At 42.0% G+C, this 19,523-nt stretch overlaps 1 protein-coding gene across 4 annotated transcripts in view; it reads left to right on the plus strand.

The window, feature by feature from the left end:
* The window catches only part of LOC147015691 (exportin-7-like), a 297,528-nt gene that overhangs the window by 212,288 nt on the left and 65,717 nt on the right, over positions 1 to 19,523 (plus strand). For 3 of the 4 annotated variants that reach the window (XM_085848087.1, XM_085848088.1, XM_085848089.1), the window contains one exon: positions 10,722 to 10,885. The exons of the other annotated variant lie outside the window; for it this stretch is intronic. In XM_085848087.1, the coding sequence (XP_085704213.1) occupies positions 10,722 to 10,885 (164 nt within the window). The remainder of the gene's footprint in view (positions 1 to 10,721; positions 10,886 to 19,523) is intronic. 4 annotated transcript variants of the gene reach the window in all.

A 19,523-nucleotide genomic window follows, 5' to 3' on the forward strand; every position in this document is an offset into this window, starting at 1 on the left:
TTCTGCAGTGACTGTTCATCATACTTGTAATGGTTTTTGTTATTTCTACCCAGATTTCGTAAACTGTTTTCCATTGTTATTTACCCTTTTGAGAACTATATGGATGCGATATACCACTTGCAAAGTTCGGATTTCTTCTCCCCCCCCTCCCCCCCCCCCCGCACCACCCACACAAGTGGAAAGTATTCTTTGTGACCTTTTAACTATGTTGCTTTTCCTTGGGTTCTTCACTTAATTTTTTGATTATCTTAACTCCCCTTAAATTTCAGTCAACTCATTTTTCATTTTGATTCACCTTGTCACATTATGGGCAAGACTTTTATATCATATACAGTGTATATATATATATATATATATATATATATATATATATATATATATATATATATATATATATATATATATATATATATATATATATATATATATATATATGTATGTATATGTTACTGTTGGACCTCAGCATCCACGGTCCAACTGTTTGCAGGTCATCAAGTGTGACTTGCTTCTACATTCGTGTATTCGCATTTTTTTTTTCTTAACACTTCAGGACTGGTGTCCTATATCGACTGCCGCTGATATGAATTCAGCCTGGGAATTCTTCCACAGAAACCTGCTCTCCCTTATGCACAGATTCATCCCATCTCGTCTTCAATTATTGTACCCATCCTCATGGTACTCCAAATCCTTTGGTGAGGCTGTTGCTTAAAAACAGCTTTCATTCTCCTGGAAGGCAAATCCAACCGAAGGCAACCTCAGATCATTCCACAAAACCCGCAACAAGTGTGTGACTACCTTCAGGAAATCGAGAATACAACATCTGTCCAATCTCTAGAATGAGCTTTCAAACTTGTCTCCCTCCTCTAAAACCTGGTGGTGTCTTATGAAGTCGGTCTTTGGTGTATACTCCACTTCCATCCTTTTCCTCACTTCAAATTTCACCACAGCCAACTACGCTCGTGAGAAGGCTGAAGGCCTCAATTCTGTGTTTGCTTCAAAATCGTGTGTCCTAACCACCCTCTCTGTACCCATCCTTTCTAGTCATACCCAATTGCTCCTGAATTCTGTCTTTTGTATTTGAGAAGGTGGAAAGTTTCTGGAAACCCTCGACTCAGACTCCACAACTGGACTGGATGACATCAGCTCACGTGTCCTAAAAACCTTCTATTCTGCTCTTGCGCTTCCTCTCTTTATCCTTTTCACCCTATTTACCACAGGTCATCTTCCATCTTCTTGGAAATCGGCCAACATCACAGCATTGCATGAAAAGGTGCAAAGATGGATCTCCTTAACTACAGCCTAATCGGCTTCCAATCATCAGCAAGGTCATGGAATTCATCATCACAGTTCTCATAAAAACATAACTTTTCTCCAACAGCCTCATCTCAGGTCATCAATTCAGATTTAGACCTAGTCACTCTACCTTGGGCATGCTTCTCCTTCTCTTCCAACAATGGTGGAGGCCCTCAATATCAGACATGAGATCAGAGCTGTCTCTCTGGACATACACTACACGGCCAAAAGTATGCAGACACCCCTTCTAATTAGTGGATTTGACTATTTCAGCCACACCCATTGCTGACAGGTGTATAAAATGAATAATGTTGATGCCAAATTTTATTTTGCAATTAGGATATTGATTAACCTAATCTTTTCCATCACTGGGGATGGGTACTTTTGCTTGTATAACATAATTCTCTTTTGGAGGTTGCTTTAAGTCTCCTGTCTTTTCTTCTTCAACCCCATCCCCACCCTTTTCCTCCCCACTCTACAGTTATTTTGACACTAAACTATCCTGCTCATGTTAGGTATTCAGAACTGTGCAAAGATATCATGTAATAACACTTATCAGGGACTTTTAATTTATTACCTCTGCCACCGAAGATGAAGGAGGTTATGTTTTCACCCCTTTCTGTCTTTGTTTGTTAATTGCCGGAATCGTTCGGATTTCGGCAATTATGTTGGTCGGTTGTGTGTGTCTGTCTGTCTGTTTGTTTGTGTGTTTGTTTACCCTGTAGCAGCCACACCATTTCAGCGATCATGACCAAACTGGGTACAGACGTCGGCCTTGGTCCAACTTAGACACTTGTCGTTTTTGGTGAATCTAGGTCAAAGGTCAAGGTCACCGAAAAACCGATATTCTTATCTTCGCAATAACGTCCGCTAAAATAGTCGTATCGACTTCAAACCAAATCCAAAATGTGCATCTTCCAATACTACATCCAACCATATGTCTCATTGGGATGTCACACCAACACCCTTCTTAGCGGTCGGGGGTCAAATGTCATGGGGGGGGTCGGGTCAAAACTTTCAAATTGTGATAAAAACGCCATTTCAAGTCCGATTGACTTCCAAGTTATGATCATGACCAAACTAAGTGCTATAACTCATTAAACAGTAGCACTATCGACTTATAAGAACCAAATTGATTTCCAGGTTTTTGTTTTTTCAGAGATCATGGAGATATGACAAAGTTATTCCGGCAATTCCTTGCTCAACGAGCAATTTCATTATCTTGTCTAAACGAAGTTTTTGCAAGATATGTTCGTCAGCTTGTATGTTTTTAATTTTTTTTGTCTGTAATCACGTATCGATCACTCTGCAGAGCACAGTTATCATTGGAAATTTTTGTAACTTCGCATATCAGAGGCCTATAGAGGTCCCTTTCAGCGCATAAAATTTTCAAGGTCAAAGGTCAAGGTCACTTTGTCGCAAATCAGGGGAGTCGACGAAACCCTTATTTTTTGAGTAATTTTGATCGGATCGTCTTCAAACTTCATGGGAATATAGTTCATGGTCTGGCGCTCAGCTGATTAATTTTTGGTGGCGATCGGCTTTGACCTTCATGGTTGGCGCTGGAGGTCGAAAGTTTTTGACCCCAAGGTCAAATTTTGAAATCTTAAATACCATATCGAGTAATACCTCATATGAAAGCGCTTGATAAGTGCTTTCCAAATCTGTTAAAAGTTTGATGCTATGACGTCATTTGATGACGTCATGACGAAAAAACGGATTTTTCATGAAAATTTTATTTCCTCAGTTCTCATCAAAATCTCTTGATATTTCATGTACAACGGTCCTGGAGAGATACCATTAACCGTACGAAAATATAAAGTCAAGGTCACAAAAAGGTCAAGCATCAAGGTCGACGAAACCCTTATTTTTTGAGTAACTTTAATCGAATAAATAAGTCACTCATGTTCACATTTTGGCAAGATACTGGTCACCCTGGTGGTGACATTGCTTTTTATTTGTTTGTTTGTGTGCAGGACATCTCAAAAGGTTGTAGACGGATCCGGATTAAATTTCGTGGACAGGTTGAATGTGTGACAAGGAAGAATTGTTTCAATTTTGGTGAAGATCCAGATGCGGATCCGGCTTCTCAAATTTTTTTAAGTGATTCTTCACCATTGAGAGATTGGGCCAAAAACACTACATAGCACAATATCTCAAAAAGTTTGGACAGATTCGGACGAAACTTGGTGGACAGGTTGGGTGTTTCCCAAGGACGAATTGATTCGATTTTGGTGAAGATCCGAATCCGAATCTGGATCTGGATACGAGAATTATTTAATTTTTAAAGTGATTCTTCAACATTGAGAGATCGGGCCAAAAACGTTATAGTACTGTATAGCATGATATTTCAAAAATGTATTGGGCCCGATATGTTCTGGTGGATCAGGCATTATGTGGCGGAGGTACGCACTCTAGCAAGTGCCCTTCTCGTTTAGTTTGTGATGTTTAAGTGTGTGGAGCACAATTTGGACAATTTTTAGTTGTTTAGTATTCTGCCGCAATCAAATATTGATCTCGTACTCCCCCTGGACAGCCTGAACCATAGTAACCTTCGTAACCCTACCCCTCCCACCCCACCCACAATTTTCCCAATGGCAATAAAAGTAATGCCATTTTATAGAGTTCCACGAATAAAATATTAATTTTGTCCACCTAATTTGGTTCCATTTCTTCCCTGATCTGGAAAAACATTGGAAGTCAAATTTTGGTCAAAATTTAGTTGGACCGATTTTTGGACTTGCAAGGTTTTGCCTCTTCATTTAATCCAATAAAAATGAACAAAACTCTTCTGCTTTAATAGATTTTGTTCTGGCAAAACCTCACAATTTGGCCAACAGTAGGCATCTGATCAGAAAAATAACGTAGTAAGTTGGTGAAATATAGCAAGTTGAATTTAGGAAGGGTTCCCGAACCTTCTGGTACAAGTACGATTTTGAAGATGATTTCAGTGAAGTAGATTTCTTAAAACCAAAGTTTCGAATTCATAATACCCCTACAACCAGATGCCAGCCTGGAGGCATTCCTCATTTAAAACAGCAGAATATTGTGAAGTTGGCAGCATCCTTCCTTCCTGCTAAGAAATTCTGGCTTGACCTGCCCACCAACGACCAAAATGACCATCTCTATCAGTTTGAGTCGGCCTAATAATCAACCGATGATTCCTAGATCTTCATGATTTAATTGTGAGATTTTTGTATGCACTCATCTTGTGCTTTGTGTGTTCATGTTGATCAATATCACTTTGCAATGGAGAGTAATATGTCTATAATGTCTGCAATATAGGTTACCCTCATCTGACTCGAAATTAAGAACAAATTGTGAAAAGACCTGAGTTACCACCTTCTTGTCTTTCTGTTGGGACCAAATGACTTTAAGCCAAGAAGGATACTCTTTTAGTTTTGTCGAGGTTTATAGATAGGCTACACTTCTGTACAAGTACCGGTATCGTGTAAGGGTTTGCCAAAGTTTTAGGTTTGTATGTTTTCTCTCCCTTATCAACCTTATGGACCGATTCACAACATTAATAAATTTGGCTGTTTAACCTGATTTTGAGTCATTTATACCCTTATAAAAGTTGTGTTGTTGAATATGTACGTTCTGACAGATTCTGAACAATAAAGTAAGTTATTGCTGACATATTTGGTTTTTTCTTGCATAATATACTTCCTCTAAGTTTGATTGGCTAAAACCTAGTAAGTTGTTATGTAACCATATATACAAAGGAAAATAAAAAAGACTTGCACTGGAAACATTGTCGCACATGTTCAGCTAACATGCCTGAACTAATTGTCTCTTGTTCCCAGCACCCTAATCCCAAAGGTCCATTGTTTTTTTCTGAATATCTCAAATTCCAGTGGAGAGCACTTACTAAGTTTTTTTTCCAGATCAGGGGAGATTTTGCACTGATCATGTTATATATATATATATATATATATATATATATATATATATATATATATATATATATATATATATATATATATATATATATATATATATATATATATATATATATATATATATATATATATATATATATACATATTGTACCATGCGGAACTCCATTGTTCTACCTGTCCACCAATGATGCAGATCAACTCTTGTCTTCAACAGCGAGACTATTTATTCATTCTGCATTGGTTTTGGTGTTCAGTTGCTTTTTCTGGACTTTGTATGATAAGATATTTGTTGTATTATTATTGCTAGTGGGCACCTTCTCAGCCCACCTACTGTGGGCAAACTGCTGCGGCACAGTCGTGGAAATGCACTTTAAGATTTGTCATTTTTGAAATACATTTTATTGATCACAACACATCATAATCCATATCATAAGATAAACTGATAAAGGATGGTGATTTGTAATACCGGCTGCCATTAAAGGTGGAACTATTTCTGCCACACGTCAGTTTTGGAGTTTCAGTGACATCCACGTTTGCTCCATTATTGTTAGACTATAGGGTGATGTATGCCAGCAGAAGTTCTTTAAACACAAAAACTATTAAATATCTGAGCTGTGTTCCCAGCTCTTGTAAGCATTCATATATCATCATATTCTAAAATGGCAGACATCTTGAACAATTATTGTCACAATGAAGGAATGGATGATCAATTTCCGATTCCTTTTGTCATTTTCAAAATAAGTGTCCCTTTAAACAAGCGGATTGGATTTTGGTTTCTATCCAGCCCATCAGTGGAACACAAAACATGAACTGTTCCACATGGCAGAGGTATGCGCTCTACCGAGTGCCGCTCTACTTTGTGCTGTTTTGCCAAGTTGTCACTCTATGAGTGATTTTTCATTTGTTTGTTTGTTTGTCCGCACAGAACTTTTGTGTTTTTTTGTTTGTCCGCACAGAACTTTTGTGTTTTTCTCCGCAACCGCTTGACGGATTGAGACAAAATTTTCACCATTGGTGCGACTACTCATGTAGAATGTTTTAATGATAATTATGACATCATAGGTCACGTGGTATGGCAGCCATGTCAGAAAAATGGAAAAACTTTGGACCTCTGTATCTCTGAAACCGCACCAAGGAAAAAATTAAAACTTGGCACATAGCAAGTACACCTCATGGGGAATAAGTGATTTTTTTATGATGTCATAGGTGCTTTCGTTATGACGTCATAATTTCATATATAGAATGCTGCATCTGACCAGTATGAAAATTTTTGAGGGTTATCGAGGGATAAAATGCTCCACAGAAAAATGTTTGATCATGTCATCGGTCACATGATTCTGCAGCCATATGTTTAAAAAAAAAGTAATAAAAACCTTCAAAAGTCTTCTCTGAAGTGGCTGAACAGATCAAAGCAAAACTTTACACGTGTGACCTACCTATCGATGAGGAAGAAAAGGTTCACACATATGATGTCATAGGTCACATGGTTTGGCAGCCATGTTGGATTTATATTAAATAATGTTTTCTCTGGAACCGCTTAATCAATCGATGTGAAACGACGCAATTATGATCTCGTAGTTATAGGGAATACATGTTTTGAATTTCAACTTGATCAGACACATGGTCTGGCAGTCAGAATATGTATTTTTTTGATCTGGGTGCTTTTTTGTTTGAATAAGCCTCACTTGGCTGTGTCTGAATGGGTTTGAGGGTAGAGGTGTAGCAGCTTCAATGTGATTCCTATCCAAGTTCCTCCTGATGATTTAATCTTTGCTTTTTCCTTGTTTGGGTTCCTTCTGATAACTCCAATGCAGAACTGTACCGATTTGGTCTTCCATTTGATTTGAATTTATTTTAATCCCATTCTGAATACAATTGAATAATAATTTTAAATGTCATGGGTCAGGGTCGGGTGTCCAATCAAAGTGGGACGTCTTGGTACCCAGTCATCACTGCCAGCAGTTATAAAGTGACAGTTCTAATTATGTCTCATTGATTACGTAACACACCAGTACACAAAATACATCGCACAAAACAACACCAACACCACACAAACGTCCTGGCGAGGGTCTGCAATCTCCGATTCCTCTTTGGTTTTTCCAGATGCATGTGCATGCGCGCGTGCACACACACACACACACACACACACACACACACACACTCACAAGCTTTGTAGGGCTCAAATAACACTGTCTGAAGTGGTGGTACCAAGAAGCCCCCTGAAATTTGTTTGCATTTTGAAGCGCGCTCTGCTTATTCTCCCTTGCTTCTTAATAATCGTCTCTCAAAGCTTTGTTCCTCGTCAAAAGGGCTCCAGGTTCCATGAATGCTCCATTCCCTGCTCTAATGGCAGGCATACACCTCCACTGGTTTTTGGTGTATTGTCGTTTGAATGGGATGAGTTTTGAGAAGGTTTTATTTTTTTATCGAGCTCTTTCTTTTCTTTGTCACTTCATGGTCTCGGACTGGTCTTCAGCATCAGTTGCAAAAAAACAGTTAATAAGCTTTGCTTTGTGCATTTACCAGCTTTTTGTTCATTTTCCCTTTGTTGCCTATATTTCAATGGTCATCTTCTGCCCTCTTTTCAACTCGTATGGCGGTTTTACACATTGACTGCCAACTCGTAGTATACACCACTCCCATTTACAAGCCAAGTATGCATGTGTGTATTGCCGAATACTCTATTTTGAAATTTTACCCTTCTATGAGAAAATCTAAGTTAAATTTTTTTTCCATTGCTGGAGAAACCCCATGTTATGAGAAAGCTCAGAGCAGGCAGTGGGACAAGATTTTTAATTCCATATACCAGGTACGAGATATCTGGTAGGACTATTTTTAGCACTGAATTAATTTGGTATTATGTCATTGCTGATGGTGGATCGTGTGCTGAGTACCACGTGTTTTTTTTTCTTTTTTGCTACTTGTCATTAACCTTCAAAAAGGGAAGTATGATTGCAGATTGCACTTCACATGGAGACTGATAATAATGATCATGATTATTACAGACATTTATGTTCACCGAACTGCCAGCAGATCACGTGCTGCGTTATCTGGCACAGCATCATATTCTGTTTACAATGCAATGGCGTAGTCTTGTCGATGCGAATACTCGTAGTCGATCGTCAACATGTTAATGCTTTCTCACCTGAATTATTTAATTATTTGCTTAAATGCCTGGTGTTGGCTTCATGGTTAGGGTGATGGGCTTGGGATCCTAGGGTCCTGAGTTCAAACCTCGCTCAGCTATTGAATTAATACCAGGTGGGGTTAACTCGGCCTGTCATCCTTCCGAGGTCGGCAATGTGAATGCCAGCATGCTGGTATACTGTCGGAGTGGCGACTCGTCCAGGATTGTGCCCAATAGCCAAGGAGGCTGCTCAGGCAGCACCAACGCTCTGCACGGAATATGGTCCCAATGGATGGAGTGCTTAAATGCTTAGCTCCTCATCAACGGAATAAACGAGTAGTGTTGTTACGTGCACTCCTGTTGTTTGTACGATAAAGTTGGGAATGCATTTTTCAACTTTATCCAATGTGATGTATGAAACGTGCTTTGGTGTCTTGTGGAAGGAACAATGATGGCCAATTCACGCCATCCCACAAATCGTGTATTACATTAAAATCGCACAGCCAATATCATCATAACAACTCTGCTTTTGACCAATGGGTAAAACCATAAAATGCAATTTGCCAATGGGTGGAGGTTGAGTGGATGTGGGATGGAACTTATTGTATGAGAGTTCATTTGGGGGGGGGGTGGGGGGGGGAGGGGTTGGCAGCAGAGAAGTCTTTGTAAAGTCTGCCGATGTTTGCAAGCTGTGTTATATAGAACAGGTTTTATTCAACCTTGTGTTTTTGGGGTTTTTTTGTATACAGTGCTGAGGCTCACGGAAGAGCAGGAGAGTGGCTCAGGATGTAACAGATGAAAACTAGAAGAGCACTTGGTAGAGCACATACATACCTCTGCCGCATAATGCCTGTTCCACGAGAATATATCGGGCCCAATACATTTTTGAAATATCATGCTGTATGTCGTTTTTGGCCCGATCTCTCAATGGTGAATATTCACTTTAGAAATTTAATTATTCTCGTATCCAGATCTAGATTCGAATCTTCACCAAGATTGAATCAATTCGTCGTGGTCACACACCCAACCTGTCCACCAAGTTTCATCCGAATCCATCACAACTTTTTGAGATGTCGTGCTAAATATCATTTTTTGGCTCTATCTTTCAATGGCGAAGAATCACTTTAAATATTCTCATATCCAGATCTCGATTCGGTTCTTCACCAAATTGAATCAGTTCTTCCATGTGGCACTCTCAACCTGTTCACCAAGTTTCATGTGAATCCATCCTTAACCTTTTGAGATTTTGTGCTAAATATCGTTTTTGGCCCTAACTCTCAAATGGTGAAGAATCACTTAAAAATCCTCAGATCTGGATCCGGATTCGGTTCTTTTAACCAAAATTTAGCCTTGCCAACCTTGGCCGGTCACCTCCACACAAAAAAACAATTCAAAACGATTGCTTGAAAACTGTGGCCAAAAATCTTGTGACAGACAGACAAATGCTACAGACAAACATACTTGGCAAAAAAAAAAAAATTTCGCCAAGTAACAAACAGACAGAGAGGGGTGAAAACATAACCCCCTTCACCTTCGGTGACAGAGGTGATAACAACAGAAAGAGAGAGTGGGTGGAACACACCAACAACAGGATCGAGGGACAAAATAGAGGGAGACTTGGAGAAATATGGGGTCTGGGGAAGAATGAGGGTAAGGAGAGGATATGGTGAGGCCAAGATGGAGACTGCCACAAACTCTCAATCACAGAAGTGGAAGGATAACTGGAAACCCACAAAGAGGTGGGCTTAGGGAGGGTTAATAAGTGTAGAAAGGTTGTGGTTGTGAATGGAGGATGACCTGAGATGGTGGTGAACAGCTTTCTCGAAGACCTAGATGGAAGAATTAGATTGAAGACAATGTGGAAGTTGGTTCCACAAGTGGGGTAAAATAGAGGAACAAATTGGTGGAGATGTGCAGTGATTCTGGATTTTGGGAATTTTTCCAGTAGAAGGTTGCTGGTGGACCACACATGCCTCACAGAAACCTTTGGGGGAGAGAGCGTGGAAAGTTGCATAGGATGCAAGACCAGATAGGAGGCGGTAGAAGAATGAGGGAAGAGACCACCGACCTGTCTGTGATGTGAAAGTAATAGGCTCAGAAACTTAGCTTCATCTGTACGGCATGTTAACCAATGAATGCCACATCAACGTGGAATATTCAAGATGACCCTGAAAGTTACCACTCTTGTGAATAGGTCGTTGTATCCCATGTATTGTACAAACTACAAAGTTTTGAAACACAGTGGTTGAGTTTGGATCTGGATATAGTGTTCGTTTTCAGAATGTCCTTTGTTTGATATCAACATGTCTTGTTCTTGGATGCCAACACTATTTTTCGATCAAAGTACTTGCATCCTTATTTGCTCTTGTTTTTTTTTTTGGTGGGGGTGGGCCCCACAGACACCATGGTTTGCACGAGTTGCTGTGCAAGTTTGGACCACATAGTCACGTATCTTTTCCGGCAACTCTCCCGCAACGGGAAAAAACGCCCACCCTCATCAGTTCCACGTGAGAACGACCGGCTGCTTCACATATTGCAACAGCGACCAGACATTCTGCAGCAGGTCAGGAAGATTTATGCTGTTTGTATGACACCCCCTTGTATTAGATGGACATTCTTGATTTGCTCATCAGTTTAAGGCAGTCCATATAAACTCATTGTCAATTGTGTGTCTCAGCTGTCTTTTCAACTGTATTCAATTTCTCACTTCGGGTCTGTTTATAATTTCCATTATGCTTGAACAGCCAATTGTTCCTTTATACATGCTTGAAACCTCATGAGTGGCAAACCCGGCATGTACCCATGGGCAGTTCACAATGCCTAATGTAGACCAGTTCGAGCAAGACTTTGTTTCCTTCGTCATCACGATAAATGTCAGCAGTTGGTTTAAGTGAGAGTGAGAAATTAAACAGAGAAAATGATACAAAAAAAACCTCTAATCGAAATCGATGGATCAAGTCCAACCCAATAGCTGCTCCCGACATAAACGTGAACCAAGCTGTCCTGAGCGTCCTTGGTCATTCTGCTTGGCCTGGTTCCGCCCAGCCGATATGGAGCAATCTAAACACCTTCATTGGCCACAGCTGTTTGCAATTGGGTATGCAGATATGTTATCCTCCAGATTTGGAGCCTGGCCTAGTACTGCGTTAAGATTACATCGCCGTGTCAATTTGAACAGCTCAAGGTGTATTAGTTTTTGCTATATCGGGCAGGTTTCTCAATTGCCACAGGTTGGCTGTCATTATTGAAGATTAATGAATGTATTTTATGGACCATTTGCTTTGATTAATATTTGTTTTATCCAGGATGGTGTTTTCTTGTTTCACCATCCCTCCCCCCTCTTTTTAATATGGAGTGTAAATCAAGTGTATAGACAAACCTGGGGCTAGCAGGATAGAGCCTAGAGGTCTGCACATTCACCTCTAAGTTATCTGTCCTGGGTTTGAATATCGGCCCAGCTATAAACTGTCATCCCGGTGCTCCGCAGGCAGGGTAATTCATCAACGTGTGCCATCCCTCGGATAGACGTTAAACCGGATGTCCCATCTGCCGGCATTAGTTGGCGAACTTTAAATATCTCGCTGTGTCCTTTGGGAAGAGTGGGTGAGCTTTCTCCTGCACCCTGGCCAAATTCCAAATTCCTGCCCTAACCTGCAGGGGGCATGCATCGGTGGTACAGCCATGCCTTCCAGCAAAAATGATGCAACCAGCAGCCACGTGCTGTGTAAGAATGGAAAGGAATAGGCAAACCTTATAATTGGCAATGCCATATTAAATGTCAAATGCATAAGATCCAAAAGGAAATGATTAATTCTTAAATAGTGCAATTTGCTTGTCAAAGTGTAGTTTGAGTTTAAAATCTGCCATCTGCTTGGAAATCTGCGAACATCACTGCCCTGCATAAAAAAGGTGCAAAAACAGATCCCTATAACTACAGACCAATCAGCCTTCTCCCAATCATCAGCAAGGTGATGGAATCCATCATCGCCTCAGATATGAAATCCTTCCTCTTCTCCAATGGCTTGATTTCCAATCATCAATTTGGTTTCAGACCAGATCACTCTACCCTGGATATGCTGCTTCTGCTCTCCCATCAATGGATGGAGGTCCTCAATGCCAGACAGGAAATCCGAGCCGTATCCCTGGACATATCACGTGCTTTTGACACAGTCTGGCACCCTGCCCTACTCACCAAACTCTCTTCCCATGGTATTCAAGGCCATCTCCACTCATGGCTCGCAGACTTCCTCTCCTGTCGCAGTCAACGTGTGGCCCTAAATGGAGTTCTTTCATCCCCTCTTCCTGTGCAGGCTGGAGTTCCTCAAGGTAGCGTTCTGGGCCCTGTTCTTTTTCTGGTTTTCATCAATGATCTCTCGGACTCTCTGGAAAATCCTCTATTTCTCTTTGCCGACGACTCCACCCTCTGCCGTACCATCTGTCATCCCTCAGACCGGCAAGCAGCAGCTTCTTCACTCACTGCAGATCTGGATAAAATCACAAACTGGTCCAACACGTGGAACATGTCTTTCAATCCAGACAAATCTCACACTCTCACTATGTCTCTTCGAAAGGACCGTTTACAAAACCCCCCATTCACTTTCTCAACAATCCTCTGGAAGAAGTCTTTTCTTTCAAGCTTCTAGGTCTCACTATCTGCCATGACCTTTCCTGGGAAAGTCACATTTCCAACCTCGCCTCAAAAGCCAGTCGCCGACTGGGAATCCTCCGTCGTGCTAAGTCCTTCCTCGGCCCTCTTGAGCTCCTGACCACTTACAAAGCTTTTGTCCGTAGCCTGATGGAGTACTGCTCTCCCCTCTGGGCTGGTGCTCCTGCCTCCCACCTTTCTCGGCTTCACGCTGTCGAAACCAGGGCATTTAAGATCATCGGCATCTCCCGCAATGAAGCTGAGTCTTTGGGCCTCTCACTCAATCACCGCAGGTTGGTCGGTGGTCTTTCTGTCTTCTACCGACTCCTCTCCAGCCTTGCCCCCCTGCTCTCTCTGCGATTTGTCCCCACCACATTTCCACAGGGCGCTCAAGGTCCGCCAACAACCCCCTTCTAGTAAAACTACCAAAATCACGAATCACTGCTCATCTTCACTCTTTCATTCCTCTTTTTTCCCGCCTTTGGAATAAACTTCCTCACTCTATTCTTTCCCATTCTTCCCTCCAGGCTTTCAAAACAGCTGTTCACCACCACCTCTTATCTTCCTCCATCCAAATCCTCGATCTTTTCTACCCCCGATAATCCACCCAAGCCCACTTCCTTCATTTCTCCTACTTTCCTTCCTGAAAGTCCCTGAAATGTCCATCTTCTCTTCGCCATGTTCCCCGTCCCATCCCCATCCCTCTCCCTTCCACAGTTCACCTAATGTGTCTGTTCCCCACTGTTTTGTCCCTTCCACTCCCGCCCCTCTTGTCTCATGCCTCCTTGCTGTGAGTTGTGTGTTAGCTCTCATATGAGCCTCGACCAAGGTATACAAAAAAAAAAAAAAAGTGTCAATGAAATTCAGTGTTATATTGCCAAGTGAAAGAAAGAAAATTCTTGTTGGAGGAAGGAAGGGTTGGGCTGGCGAAGGTAAATGAGAAAATGACATGGAAATTAAGGGCTCCATTTGTTGCATTATCCTAAACTATGCTTGGCAAGCTTCTCAATTGCAACAGGTTGGCTGTCACTATTGAATAGGAATGAATGTTTTATGGACCATTTGTCAAACCAAGCTAACCCTAAGAAAGAAGAACTAGTCTTGCAGATGAAGGCTAGTGTCCCTTAGACCCTCTGTGGTTGATGATTGACCTCGGATGTATATGAATCATTTTGGGAATATTATCAGGAATGTTTGTGTATGAGTGAGTTCTATCACATAGTATTACAGAGGACTTTCAGAAATAGGTACCCTTGAGGTCAGTAGAAACGGAGGAATAAGTCTCTGCCTCAGCCCGAAAGTTAATTGCAGTGAGCTAAATGACCCGGTAATATGACCGACAATCTTGGCTCCGGCTCCAGATACCTGCATGCCTTCACTGTGACAAACAACCGTTTCAGTTTGAGTCCCTGTAAGATCATTCTCTGGAAGGATCACCAAGTGACCGTTCTTCGAGGAAGTCGAATCAATTCTCCCTCGTCACTCACCCAACCTGTCCGCCAAGTTTCGTCCAAATGCATCCACAATGTTTTCAGATATCCCGCTAACAGACAAACAGACATTGATGAAAACATAACCTCTGTCCATCTTTGGTAATTACTGCAGGTGCAATCAACAGCTCAGGTCTGTGTTCTGTCATCATGAACCATTGTCACCTACTTTGTTTTAAGGCTTTTAATGAATTGTATTGCATTTCACTCCATTTCGTTTTGAAGATTATTCGATTTATATCCATTTTTTAATTTATAAACAAAAAAAAACAGGCTGTGATAAGCTCCATTGTTACCTCGCCACTATCCTTGGCAGGCCTCCTTGTGTTAGTATCAGTGGTATGAGCATTTCCATCGCCAACATGATTGAGATCGGTCTTTCATCATTGTCTCACCATCACAGAATGAGGGTCCAACAAAGTAATTGGTGATGAAGTAAAGCCATTCGCTTTCCTCCTCCATGAAACTAAGTTCCAAGTTACAACCTCTGACCTCATTTAGAGCATTGTCAGCATCACATAAGTTTTCCTGTCGTCTGCTCAGTAACACAATACTTACTGCAGTCCACAAGGACAACCTTCATGGAAAGAAATTCGTGAAGAAAATACTTCTAAAGCCCTCACATGCTTCAAGGTAGCTGTAAACGAGGCAATAATATTCTCCACCACGTGACTGCTGATGCCAAATCAGCAGTCGCTATTCAGGATTGCTGTCATCACCCCGAGCAACAAGGTCATTCTATTTACGACATTTTTCACACGAAGCTTGGTGGTTGTATAACGGATAAGGTGGTTGGCTTAGGATCTCAAAGTTAGGATCTTCAAGCCTCAGCCTTCCCAAAACAACACCAGGTGGGTTGACTCAGCGTGTCATCCTGCCGATGTCGGCAAAATGAGTACCAGCTTGTTGGGAGTGCACCAGTCAAGTATTCTGTGTCGGAGTGGCGACCAGTCTAAGATTGCACCCCCGAGCCAATGAAATTGCCTCGGCAGCTTAATATGCCTGAAAGCATGAAGAAGATCATCCATCCCTTTCTTACCTGACTATGGGCTTAACCATTCACTAAATATTCATGACACTGCCTTTACATGATTCCTGATTGTCAGCTCTCTGCCGATACACGATACGTGAATGTAGAACATGCGAATCGGATTGAAATGCGATCATTTATTTGGGTTGCTTATCGGCAGAATTCTGTTTTTTTATTTTCTTAATTTTTTTTTTGTATACCTTGTCGATGCTCGTGTAAGAGCTCACACGCAACACACAGCAAGGGGGCGGGAGACAAGAGGGGCTGGAGTGGGAAGGACAAAACAGTGGGGAACAGAGACATTAGATCTGTGGAAGGGAGAGGGATGGGAACATGGAGTATACAAGATGGACATTACAGGGACTTTCAGGAAGGAAAGCAGGGAATTTGAAGGAGTTGGGTTTGGCGTGGATTAACGAGGGTAGAAGGGATTGAGGATTTGGATGGGGGACGATAAGAGGTGGTGGTGAACAGCTGTTTTGAAGGCCAAGAGGGAAGAATGGGATTGAACAGAGTGAGGGAGTTTATTCCAAAGGTGGGGAAAAAGAGGAATGAAAGAGTGAAGGTGAGCAGTGATTCGTGATTTTGGTAGTTTTACCAGAAAGGGGTTTTTGGCGGACCTTGAGCTCCCTGCGGAAATATGGCAGGGAAAAATCGCAGACACAGCAGGGGGGGGGAGACTGGAGAGGAGATGGTAAAACACAGAAAGACCACCGACCTGCCTGTGGTGAGAGAGTGAGAGGCCCAAAGACTCGGCCTCATCGCGGGAGATACCAATGATCCGAAATGCCTTGGTTTCCACAGCGGGAAGCTGAGAAAGGTGGGAGGCAGGAGCACCAGCCCAGAGGGGAGAGCAGTACTCCATCAGGCTGTGGCCGAAAGCCTTGCATGTGGTCAGGAGCTCAGGTGTGCCGAGGAAGGACTTTGCACGACGGAGGATTCCCAGTCAGCGACTGGCTTTGGAGGCCAGGTTGAAAATGTTGCTTTCCCAGGAAAGATCATGGCAGATAGTGAGAACCAGAAGCTTGAAAGAAAGGACTTCTTCCAATGGATTGATGAGAAAATAGATGGGGGCGGGGGGGGGGGTCCAAACGGTCATTTCGGAGAGACATAATGAGAGTGTGAGATTTGTCTGGATTGAAAGACATGTTCCACATGTTGGACCATTTTGTGATTTTACCCAGATCTGCAGAGAATGAAGAAGCTGCTGCTTGCTGGTCTGAGGGATGACAGATGGTACGGCACAGGGTGGAGTCATCAGCAAAGAGATATAGAGGATTTTCCAGAGAGTCGGAGAGATCATTGATGAAAACCAAAATAAAAATACCCCCGAGCGGGAGTGCCGGTCATCTCTGCTAGAGGTCGAAAGTAACTGTGCCAGACTGGAATAGGGGCAGTTCATAAAGTACGTACGCTCTACTTCCAGGTTTCAAAACCACCCACCCCCCTCTGTATGCAGGCGAGTGACCACCCACCCACCCCCCTCTGTATACAGGCTAGTGACCACCCACCCACCCCCTCATACATTGCTAATCGCTTGCAAAGCCAGCAGTTCCTTATGAACCGATGTTTGTAAGCCATGACGATGCAGTCCCTAGCGGTGTAATTTACCTTTTTCTTTTAATATCACAGCACACGTCATTTATGAAAATAAAAGTACAAATTGACGTTCAAAACAATGTTAATGTCATAAATGAAAGTAAGTGTGCATATAAACTTGTGTTCCATTGTTTTAGTTAAATCTGACAAAAGCTTCAAATGTAATATTTGTCTCAGAGAGTTCCAGTTCTTAAGTTAATACTTTTGTTTTTGTAAGTACGTACTTTATGAACGGCTCATACGGGGAATCAGAACAAAGTTTGAAGGACTATAAAATCGGAACGAGAGCAAATTTCATAAAAATGGCTTGTGTTGTTATCGATAATAGTCCATAGTATCTGAATCACGAATAACATTTGATCTCTCTTGATAAATGAGGGAGGAGATACGATTTGAAATCGACGATTTTCGCAACTTTGACAGCCTCGTGACGTTGACCTCGACCTTGGACGACCTTAAAAGTTATATCGTTGTGCATGTGTCATCGACCTCTATCCATTCCACTATTGGTTATTTGTCTCCACTCGGTTTGATTGTGGACGGACGGACGGACTTCGAGACTGTTATTATTAGGGCATCTCTACTGAGATGATAGAGATGACCTAAAAAGAACAGGGCCCAGAACGCTACCTTGAGGAACTCCAGCCTGGACAGGAAGAGGGGATGAAAGAATTCCATTTAGGGCCACACCTTGACTACGACAGGAGAGGAAGTCTGCGAGCCATGAGTGGAGATGGCCTTGGATACCATAAGAAGAGAGTTTGGTGAGCAGTGCAGGGTGCCAGACCGTGTAAAAAGCACGCAATTTGTCTCGGGATATGGCTCTGATTTCATGTCTGGCATTGAGGACCTCCATCCATTGTATGGAGAGCAGAAGCAGCATATCCAGGGAAGAGTGACCTGGTCTGAAACCAAATTGATGATCAGAAATCAAGCCATTGGAGAAGATGAAGGATTTAATGTCTGAAGTGATGATGGATTCCATAACCTTGCTGATGATTGGGAGAAGGCTGATTGGTCTGTAGTTGCAGGGATCTGTTTTTGCACCTTTTTTATGCAGGGCAGTAATGTTTGCTAATTTCCAAGCAGATGGCAGATGACCTTGAGCAAATGACAGGGTGAATAGAACAGAGAGAGGGTGAGCAAGAGCAGAGGAGCAGGTTTTTAGGACACGTGGGCTGATGCCGTTTGGACCGATTGCAGAATCTGAGTCGAGGTTTGACAGCAAGCTGTGCACCTTGTCAAGAGAAAAGGACACAGAGTCCAGGGACAGTTGGGTGCAACTGGGTAAGGTGTGTACAGAAAGTGATGGGTTTTGGACACAAGATTTTGATGCAAACACCGAGTTTAGGCATTCAGGCTTTTCACGTGCAGTATCAGCAGTGCGGCCATTTGAGGTAAGGGAGGGGGATAGAGGGGGAACATACACCAGAAACAGATTCGATTGGACGCCACCAGGATTTGGAGGAGGGAGAGAGGTTTGAAAGTTCAGACTTGAGCTTAGAAAGATGTTGTTTTCTGGCTCACCTGACAGTGGACACATTTCCTCCTGCAAATCGCACTCAAAAGCATTTTGTTGATCAATATTTCCAGCAATTGAACTCTCACAAACAGAAAGCAGAATAATTTAAATGTCCCAAATGTGAAAATCCCGAAAATGGTGATTTCTGACTACGACTCGTTTGTTTTCTTGTCCTGACGGAAATACTCCATACAACTAATATTGTTGTGACAGATCTTTAAAAAATAAAAAAGTCCACCGTGGCACTCCGTACCAGGCCAAGCAGGATCAGATTAACCACTTCCTGGAGCAAATCCAAGTTTTGATGAACCATCTTCGTTTTTATTAACAGTCAAATTGTGCAATCACAATTTTTCTGAGACAAGCCTTTGGTGACAGAAGCTTAGTATCCAAATCTTTTAAACGGCTGCTTTCTGTCATAACTGAACCTGGAATCCAGTGTACTCACAACTTAAGCTCCACCCTCCCTCGACAATGAATAATTGCTTCTTCATTATAATAATACAGTTGTTGAAAATGTGAATAAGTTCACCAATGAACTTTGCACGCATAGTTACCTGTTCAAACTTGGAGTATCTGCATCATTAAGAAATTATTTGGACCGATTGTGGGCTTTCTGGAACACTGGGACACTATTACTGTCAATGCAACCATTGCGCTTGTTCCAATCTCAACCTCACTTGATACGTGAGAGAATTGATGGTTTCGTTCAAAAGTGTTCATCGCCACATAAGTAGCACAGCTGCCATGTTTGTCGTGGAATGGAAGAGGTAACGTAACAGTCATGCTCATTTGCCAGTCTAAAAGGTGCTCACACCGCTGAAATCCATCCTCGTATTTAGCCAAGGAATGGACAGGTTTGTATGTTTGTTTATAAAGATGGATTGGTGTCACTGTCTGTTTGAATAAGGCTGG

The sequence above is a fragment of the Eptatretus burgeri genome, chromosome 12 (genome assembly GCF_056783735.1).
Source record: "Eptatretus burgeri isolate ZD-2024b chromosome 12, Ebu_testis_v1, whole genome shotgun sequence".
Lineage (NCBI taxonomy): Eukaryota > Metazoa > Chordata > Myxini > Myxiniformes > Myxinidae > Eptatretus > Eptatretus burgeri.